The sequence below is a fragment of the Podarcis vaucheri genome, assembly GCF_965113315.1.
Source record: "Podarcis vaucheri genome assembly, chromosome: 13".
Classification (NCBI taxonomy): Eukaryota; Metazoa; Chordata; class Lepidosauria; order Squamata; family Lacertidae; genus Podarcis; species Podarcis vaucheri.
Window position 1 is genome coordinate 37,496,259 of NC_138751.1, and position 10,089 is coordinate 37,506,347.

Consider the following 10,089-nt stretch of genomic DNA (forward strand, 5'->3'; position numbering starts at 1 on the left):
AGGCAGCCGTATTCAGGGAAGTTTTTAATATTTAATGCTGTACTGTTTTTAACACTTGATTGGGAGCCGCCCAGAGTGGCTGGGGAAACTCAACCAGACGGGCGGAGTATAAATAATAAATTATTATTATTATTATTGTTGTTGTTGTTGTTATTATTATTATTATTATTATTATTCTTCTTTTGGTCTCTTAGGGATGACTTGCCAAGCCAGGACCTCCTACACAGAAGATGAAGTCCTCTGGGGCCACCGGTTCCTCCCTGTGATGTCGCTGGAAGATGGTTTCTTCCGCGTGGATTACTCTCAGTTCCACGGAACGTTTGAAGTCCCCACTCCCCCCTACAGCGTGAAGGAGCAGGAAGAAAACCTTTCTCTCCCTTCGCCTTTGAACACGCCGACAGGGAGCAACAGAAGCCGGAGGGAAAAGATGTCCTCCCTCGATTGCCTCGATTTTTTCGAAGAAAAAGGCAACAGGCTCCCCAGCAAATTCCAGAAAATCTGCTCCGGGAAACGGGAGCTCCACAGAGGGGTCCTCAGCCTCTGCTCCAGCAACGTGGAGAAAGCATGTAGCACGGGAGATCTGCTCAAAATCCAGCAGATCACCTCCGTCTGCGGCACAGAAGACGGGGGCGAGAAGCTGATGTCGGCAGCCTTCAAAACCAAATCGGAGCTGCTGGCTCGCTCCACCGGGAACCTCGAACTCCAGCAAAGGCCTCAAACCTTGCTCACCTTGGGAGCGGCGTTAGATCATGAGAATTTGCCTGCCAAGCTGCGGAAAATGAACTCGGGACACCTGTCCTAAACAGGAGCGGAAGCCTAAATGAGCTGCAGTTTTCATTTAAAACTCCTGGATTTCTCGGGTTACTACTGTGAAGACCCCCTGAGCTATGCCCATGCGCTAGCAATGGCCGTCCAATTTAAACGAGAATTTTTTAATATAAAAAAACACACAGAGAGAGCTTCAACCCACAACCCATTGTAGTTATGTAACAGGGGGTTGTCGGTTGCTTAAGTGGCAGTGTAAGTAAGAAGAAAAAATCTCTTGAAGATACTGTTGGGTCTTCTGTTTTCTTTTCCTTTCTAAAGCATGCCTATTTAGTACCATTTCCTCTGACTTGCCCCTTTAAAGAAGCAATTGTTCTATAACAAGAGTACCTCTGAGTATGTACAGAGGTCTGCTCTCTCAAGCAACTGCAGCGTGTCCTTGAACACCTATGAAGCTACACAAAAGGGCCTGCTTTGTGGGCTTTTTAAAGAAGCTACGCACCAGCCACATCCCTCGGGAGCCTCTCAGGAACCCACAGAGAACTGCTGCTGTGCTGCATGAGGCACCACCACCGATAAGGCCCTGCCTCTGACAGACACACGTCTCGCTTTAGCTGATACGTGCAGCCATTGTACACACAGGGATTAAATGAACATGATCCACAGGTGTTTGTCGAAAAGCACAGAACAATCTAAAGGGGGGGGGAGAATTACTACAGACCAACATGGCTTCCTTTGTTTTTTATGTGCCTTGAAGATTATTGAATCTAGCTGTTCAGAAACAAGAGCTACAGTCGAATGAAGATGGTTTTTCTACCACCTCAAGGGGGACTTGTGGAGGACCACGTGCCCTCCAGCCACTTGGTAACGCTACCAAATTTAGCTTCACTCGACTTTATCGCCTGAAATAAATCTCCGGCTTTGATCATAGGAAGACTGCCATGCTCCTCTCCACCTACTCAATTCTCTGCCTTAGACAGAGACAGTGTGTTTCGCTTTTAAGGCCGGAGACAGGGTAACGGCTGGTTTTAGAATTAACAGAAACTGGGTGGTTCTCCCATTGCCTCTTTGTCTCTTGCAACACCTAGAAAAGGTTAATCCAACCAAGTTTGCCATCTTAAGACTGAATCTAAGTGCAGAAAACTTGGGGCTAAGCCAATAATATGTCTCCTCTTCTTCTGTCTCCCCGCCCCTTTGACTGCTTTGCGTAGCATCTCTCCCAATGAAGGGTTTCTGGAGAACTTGAAAGCTCGCTCCCTATTTTGTGGTTGGTCCGCCTAAATAAAGGTCTTCTTGCCCGACTGTGAATTTTGGGGGTGGAACTGAAAAGGGAGAAAGGGGGGGCAACGAAAATGAGTGGTTGACGTGAGGGCGAGAGGCGACTGCGCACTTTGCAAAGCGAAAGCATGTCCTTTTCTAAAATATTGTTACAAAAGTTGAGTGCCTCCCCCTCTCTCTGCTGGCGGTGGCAAGAGTCCAGGGGCTTCCAGGCACTCACCTGGAGTCTGTGTTCATTTGGAGAACTGAGACACGGCAGAGACTGTCGTAGCTTTAAGAAATATTATTTATTTATTTACACCTTCAGTCTGAGTGAAGGGAGTCCAGGTCTTACAACATGGTTGTTTCAAGAGGGGCTTGTGCCCCACAGCAGTGCAGCCATGGGGTCCCAGGTATCTCTCCCAGCCAGTCTGCAGAAGATGGATCCTAGCCTCTCTTCTTCCCAGAATGCCCTGCTAAAATACTCCCTTTTCTTGCCACCCAGTTACGCTGTCAAGCCTTCCAAACTCCCTGTCTCTGTTCACACCCCAGGGCAAGAGGGGAGGACAGTTCTCCTGTACAGTGGTACCTCGAGTTACATACGCTTCAGGTTACAGACTCTGCTAACCCAGAAATAGTGCTTCAGGTTAAGAACTTTACCTCGGGATGAGAACAGAAATCGTGTGGCGGCAGCGGGAGGCCCCATTAGCTAAAGTGGTGCTTCAGGTTAAGAACAGTTTCAGGTTAAGAACGGACCTCCGGAACGAATTAAGTACTTAACCCAAGGTACCACTGTATTGCCAGTAGCCCTCTGTTGTTTCTTAATCAACCCCCCCCCCTGAAAAATATATAACAATATCATCCACATCATCATTAAATTGATTAGCTGCCCTTTCTCAGGAGGGAAATTCCGTACTGCTTTTCGGAAATTCCACCAGGATGCTATTTCCAACGGATGAACCCCAGATTTTTCTTGTTTTACCTTTACCTTTAGGTGAAATCTCTAAAGGTAAAGATGCCCCCTTTTTCTTTTCTTTTTTTCTTAGTTTCCTGTTCTTCATTTATTGAATTTATTGAATTTATATACCGCCCTGTACCTGGAGGCCTCAGGGCGGTTCACAGAAAAGATTTCAATATGTAAAATCAAAATAAAAACAATAATCAAATAACACACACCCCCAAGAAAGAGCCACATTTTAAAGGGTATGTGGTGTCGATCAGGTCAACTGAAGGCCTGGTTAAAAAGGAACATTTTTGCCTGGCGCCTAAAGGTGTATAATGAAGGTGCCAGGCAAACTTCCCTGAGGAGAGCATTCCACAGATGGGGAGCCACTGCAGAGAAGGCCCTGTTCTTGTGTTGCCACCCTCCGGACCTCTTGAGGAGGAGCACATGAAGGAGGGCCTCAGCAGATGATCTCAGAGTCCGGGTCGGTTCATATGGAAAGAGGCGGCCCTTGAGGTATTGAATATACTATAAATCAAAATAAATACAAACCCTTTGGCTAGCAGTGTTGCTCAATTAGACCTGCTTAGGCATGGGAATTTTAATCTGAGGTAGCCATCCTGGAAACAGAAGCAAGATAATCTTTGCATAGCTAATCCAGGACACTTGTGTCTGGGACACACACAGACACACACACACAATTCCCCCTGCAAGGGAATGCAGTCTTTGATGGGGAAAGGATGCTTGCCCCTGTATTACAACATGGAATGAAGCATCCCTGCACTTGATGCAAAGAATATAGCGATATTTTTCCATCCAGACCTCAGCAGCTGCTAATACAACCAGCTGCCAGGACGATATTTCCCACCTGCTCTCCGTCGTCCATTGTGACAATTTCCAGAGGGCTAGCTGCGTTAGTCTGCAGCAAAAAGCACACACTATAAACCAAGCCTTGCGGCATCATAAAGAGTAACAGATTTATTGTGGCTTATGCCGTAAAGGATTATCTCATAATAAATCTGTTCGTTGGTAAGGTACCACACAAGGTTTTTTTCATCTAAGGACGTCACTTCTTTATTTTAAAGAGAGGGGGAGAGGTGAGGGTTTTTTTTTTTCAAACCACAAAGACTGAATACACACCATATGTTTAAAGCGTATTCCCTTTCCACCAAGGAGCCCCGGGAACGCTAGTTTACCCATCACAGAGGCCTTAAGTAAGACAATGCCAGAACCCTTAACAAACTACAGTTCCCAGAATCCTTGGGGGGATGCTTTAATTGTCTGCCATGTGAGCAGCCAATGCTTACGGCCACAAGATACATTTAAAGCCCATGGTTGTTCCCCAAAATCCTGGGAGCTGTGGTTTGTTAAGCATGCTGGGAATTGCTGCTCTGTGGGGGTAAACTACAGCTCACAGGATTATTTGGCGGGGGAAGCCATGTGACTTAAAGGTTTGGCATGTGCGCAGCCAAAATTGGAGACTTGTGGCTCTTCATACTTTGTTGGACTCCAACCAGGGCATTTAATATATATATATTTCAAAACCCTATAAAAGATTGAGAAAATTCCACACAACACTGAACTCAAACTTCCTCACCAGTAAGGTGCCCTTTCAGTTTAGTTAGGGGACTGTTTTACAGAAGGTATTCAAGCCATTCTGGGCAGCTTCCAACACATATGAAAACATAATAAAACATTAAACATTAAAAAACTTCCCTATGCAGAGCTGCCTTCAGACATCTTCTCAAGGTTGTATAGTTACTTATCTCCTTGGCTGAAGGATTGCATAACTCCGTACCCACCAACATTTCTCTGATGAAAATAGGGGCATCCTAAGGAAAAGCGGGACATTCTGGGATCAAATCAGAAACTGGGATTGCTTCTGTAAATCCGGGACTGTCCCTGGAAAATAGGGGCACTTGGAGGGTCTGCTATATATATGCCACCTTGAAGTCCCTGAAGGAAAGATGGGATATACCGTATTTTTTGCTCTATAAGACACACTTTTTCCCTCCTAAAAAGTAAGGGGAAATGTGTGTGCGTCTTATGGAGTGAATGCAGGCTGCGCAGCTATCCCAGAAGCCAGAACAGCAAGAGGGATCGCTGCTTTCGTTGCGCAGTGATCCCTCTTGCTGTTCTGGCTTCTGAGATTCAGAATATTTTTTTTCTTGTTTTCCTCCTCCAAAAACTAGGTGCCTCTTATGCTCTGGTGCGTCTTATAGAGCGAAAAATACGGTAGGTGTGATGAATCAACTAAAATAAATACAATCAGAAGTGGACAGAAAACAATCACACCCAGCCTATTGAACTAGTTCTGGTGCCAGAGGGGGGGGGCGAGAAGAGAAACTGAATCTCACGCTGGCTGTGTACACATTCCCGTTTAATCTGCATCCGGTGCTCTTCTGCAACTGGTTTCATAAGTGGTGCACATAAGATACTCACCACAATCCAGATCTATCCTGTATCCAGCCTGTTGCTTCATATGACGCACTGCCTTTTGACGGTTCCTCCCCCCCCCTCCCCAAAACCAGTTTCCATCTGATTGAGAAAAAGAATAACCGAGCTGTTTTAAGATAGACATTGCGTACGCAGTCCCTGCCTTGCTAAATACATAATAAATAAGAGTGTGCTTTGAACTCCTGGAGAAGATGAGGAGAGAGATTGCTTTCATGTACTTTGGGAGTTCTTCTATAGTGCCTGCATTAATTTTTTTCTGAATCCATTCCCAACCCCACTTTCCCCCAAAGCTACAGATGATGGTGCAGTCTGCTAAGTATGTAATCTCCTGCCCTTCCACAGACAAAAAGTCTTGCCCCCATCTTAATAAACAGGCAGCCCTAAAAGCCAACAGGGAGATCTTACCAAAAGGCAAGAGCCAATCCGAGCACCTCCATGGCCTCAAGAGACCGGAAGGCCTAGCTTTGAAGGTGAGATGTTGAGAGGTTAAAGTCCGCAGCCAAGCAGCCTGAGAAAATCGGGCCCGCATGACGTCAACTGTGGCGGGGAGGAAAGCATGCAGAAATCCAACAGGCCTTTGCAAAACGTCTCTGGTCAACAAGTTCCTTCTGCAAAGCATTCCTCGGCTGCTGCCATCACTACCACCATTTGGTCAGGGAAAGCTGTTTGGGAATTGAAAGAGAGGTGGGGAGGGGGGACACACCACTTCTCAAGGCAGAAAAGAGCTTATTTTTTAAAAAATGAGGACAGATCACTCTGCCCCCCCCAACCAACAAAAATTAGAATCACAGAATCAGAAGGAAAATTTTAAAAGTTACAAAAATTGGGTGCCTCCCCCTCTCTCCACCGAGCAGTGGAAAGAGCCCAGGGGGTTCCAGGGTCTGTGTGCCTCTGGAGAATTCAACAACAACAACAACAACAACAACAACAACAACAACAACAACAACAACAATTTATTTATACCCCGCCCATCTGGCTGGGCTTCCCCAGCAACTCTGGGTGGCTTTCAACAAAATATTAAAATACAGTAATGCATCAAACATTAAAAGCTTCCCTAAATTCAAGACACGGTGGAGATTCTCATAGCTGTAAGAAATAGGGTTCATTCACCTATTTACACCTTCAGTCTGCATGGAGGGAGTCCAGATCTTACAGCATTGACCGCCACACATAGCTGTCAACGTTTCCCTACACAGGTGTAATTGTATAGATGCTCCCATTAGCTGCGTTCCCAATCACCACGAAAAGAAAGGACAGAGAAGGAATCGTTAGTAAAGTGCACCCTCTGGTGACAGTGAACCACAACTGCAGAAGATAAATACTGCACTTCAGGCAATGAAAATGTAAGCTGAAAAGCTGTCAGAAGAACCGACACATCCGCTAACACAATATTTGCCTTTGAGGTACAGCTTCCCTGAGCATTTAAAAAAAGAAAAAGAAACAAAACTGGAATTGGATTTTTATTTTATTTTTATGCAATATCCACCCATTAAGGCAGTTGCTCTGGCAAATATCGTCTGGCCACATTTAGTACAGTACAGAATGCGCTATGGAAATATCTAGGGAGGCATTAGGAAGCAAAGGAGAGGGAGCTATTGAGCGAAGGGGCCGTGGAATGACGAGCAAGAAGCTAGAGAACCGCTCCACCCTCCCAGCAAAGCCAGGCCAGGGATGATCTCTCTGGGTTGATAAGGTTCATCATCATCATCATCATCATACTGGTGTTGTAGACAAGGCTAAGGGATAAAAAAAGTGAGAGATGCTGGCCATCTTCGAGGCCCGGGCAGCAATCTACTGCGCTATCATTGCTTGTTGTGAAGGGAAAAGCCAAGCTGAACTGAGAGGCAAGCAAGGGAGACAGAGTTCCTTTATGTAGCAGAGTGACATTCCCCTTTTTTACATGCACAGCAGATAGCTGGTTGCAGGCTCGTGTGAGCCTCTCACTGTTATACAATTCAATCTGTCTCAGATTGAATTTTGCGTTCCTGGTAAGTTCCCTTGAATCCCTCTTAAAAGAATAAAGACGCCACAATCTTATTGGAAGTCAATAAAAGAAGTTTACTCACATCAGTTCCCAGTTGGATTCCGGAAGGCAGACTTAGTTTCAAATATGTACATGTGGATCTACCCCATATGGGGGAACAATCTCAGAGGAGTCCTAGCTAAAAGCTGGTCAAACGAAGAAGGAAGTCAAAAAAAGAAGGGAGAAGTGCTGTGTGACTCGTCCTTTTGTTACCTGGACAGGTAAGGCCACACCCACCTTCTACCACATGCAAAAGGAAGGATGCTCCAGCCAGGAGGAACAGGAAGTTTTGACTGGCTGGACCAAACATTCCCTCGCATGTCTTCTCTAGCATTACAAGGAATGTTGCACTTGACTGCTTCTCATGGATCACATCCTACAAAAAACACAATCTGCACAGGAAGGTGAAGCCTAATGAGCACAGCAACTCATCTCTGGCAGGTCTTACTCCATGAAAATCAGCTGCCAAGACAAAAAGGATCACTGGATCACATTCATCCAGTGCTTTCCCAACTGCACTGGCTCCCGGTGGAGTACAGGGTCAGGTTTAAGGTGCTGGTTTTGACCTTTAAAGCCCTATGCAGCCTAGGACCCATGTACCTACAGGACCGCCTCTCCTGGTATGCCCCGCGGAGGACCTTAAGGTCCACAAATAACAACACTTTGGAGGTCCCGAGCCTCAAGGAGGTTAAATTGGTTTCAACTAGGGCCAGGGCCTTTTCAGCGCTGGCCCCGACGTGGTGGAACGCTCTGTCACAGGAGACTAGGGCCCTGTGGGACTTGACATCTTTGCACAGGGCCTGCAAGACAGAGCTGTTCCACCTGGCCTTTGGTTTGGACTAGGTCTGACCTTTATTTTTCCCTCCCCTTATGGTCTTGATTTATCAGCTATTTTAAAATGAGGCTGCATTTTAAATTGCATTTTAGCCTGTACTTTAAATTGTGGGGTTTTTTCCCCCTTCTCTTTTTCCCCTATTATGTTTTTAGTGCGATTTTATTGGTGTTAGCCACCCTGAGCCCGGCTCTGGCCGGGGAGGGTGGGGTATAAATAAAAATTATTATTATTATTATTATTATTATTATTATTATTATTATTATTATTAAAGTCCCTGCCTCCCCACAGCCATCTAAGTCCCCTCTTCGCCAAGGCTTTTTCCAAGCAATCTGAGATTAGGTCTGCATGCAGCCAACCTATCCTCCACCCTTTTCATGCCTTTTCTGGTTCTGGGAGACCAGGGGAGAGGAGAGTTTGTCGCAGCAGGAGAGGGAGACACTTGTGACCCTTCACCAGAGGCTAGCAGGTCCCTATCCCTGGCTTACTCCACAATAGATCTGTTAGCCTTTTAGGTGTCATTTCTCCTTTGTATGTTTGCAAGCATGAACAGAGCTTCAGAAAACAGACAGGGCCTGCTGGCAACTCCAGTTGCCTTTCCGTAACCTCACTTCACATTTCCAATCAGAAGGCAGAAGATTGAATGGGGGCATTTGAGCTCTTTCGGCGGATAATTGCAGCTTGGCTAGAGGAAGCCGCCTAATGTACAAAAAAAAAAAGGGCAATTGCCTGGGTCTCTCAAATTAATCGCAGAATGTATTTTGAATTGTGCTGACTTGAAGATGCACTTCAGAGTCTCCGGGCTATGAAAACGAGCACTTGACTGGAATAACGACATTGGCTTGGGGCATGAGATAGTCCTTACATTATTTTCATTTTTAAAAAATCAGATCTCCAGCAGTACATTTGATGTTCATTTTCCAAATTGGGAACGTGGGCAAAATAGATCCAGGAAATTGTAGCAGCAGTTGTGTTCCCACTGCAGTCCCTGCAGAGAAACAGCATCTGGTGTGAAACTGTGGGCTTATGGACACATGAACGGGATAAGATGAGGAATTGTGCCTGCTTTTTAGTGGGTGCCTCTATTGCAGAGGAGACCTCGGTCTGCTTCGTGTTTTCCTAGCACCCTGGACAGAATCAGATGCAAAAGACATTCGCTGTTTCAGACACTATGCATGATCACAGTCCCAAAACATGCAGAGAACCTCCAAAAGATGCAAAAGTTTCTCGCTGATACGGTTCCAAAAGAAAGAGGATCAATACGTTTGGCTCCAGCTTGGCTGCAGGAGATGCTGGAAGCAGGTGTGTAAGATGCCATTCAACTGTCTTAGGGACCCTACTCTGAATTTAGGGACACGGGTGGCACTGTGGGTTAAACCACAGAGCCCAGGACTTGCCGATCAGAAGGTTGGCGGTTCGAATCCCTGCAATGGGGTGAGCTCCTGTTGCTCGGTCCCTGCTCCTGCCAACCTAGCAGTTTGAAAGCACCTCAAAGTGCAAGGCGATAAATAGGTACTGCTCTGTTGGGAAGGTAAATGGTGTTTCCATGCGCTGCTCTGGTTCGCCAGAAGTGGCTTAGTCCTGCTGGTCACATGACCCGGAAGCTGTACGCCGGCCAATAAAGCGAGATGAGCGCCCCAACCCCAGGCCACGACTGGACCTAATGGTCAGGGGTCCCTTTACCTTTACCTTTACTCTGAATTTACTCCATAGCCTTTACATCTCTCCAAGATCTCCCACAAGGTAGCTGAGGTTTAGGAACAATGTTTTAACAATTCAGAGTCAAAAATCCCTGTGCGTGTATTCCAAATC

At 46.1% G+C, this 10,089-nt stretch overlaps 1 protein-coding gene across 1 annotated transcript in view; it reads left to right on the forward strand.

The window, feature by feature from the left end:
- Window positions 1-2,073, forward strand: part of LOC309516001 (G protein-activated inward rectifier potassium channel 1-like) — a 36,092-nt gene extending 34,019 nt beyond the window's left edge. The window contains exon 3 of the mRNA XM_082194419.1: window positions 195-2,073. Coding sequence (XP_082050545.1) covers window positions 195-802 — 608 coding nt within the window. The 3' untranslated portion in view covers window positions 803-2,073. The remainder of the gene's footprint in view (window positions 1-194) is intronic.
- Window positions 2,074-10,089: the final 8,016 nt, after the last annotated feature.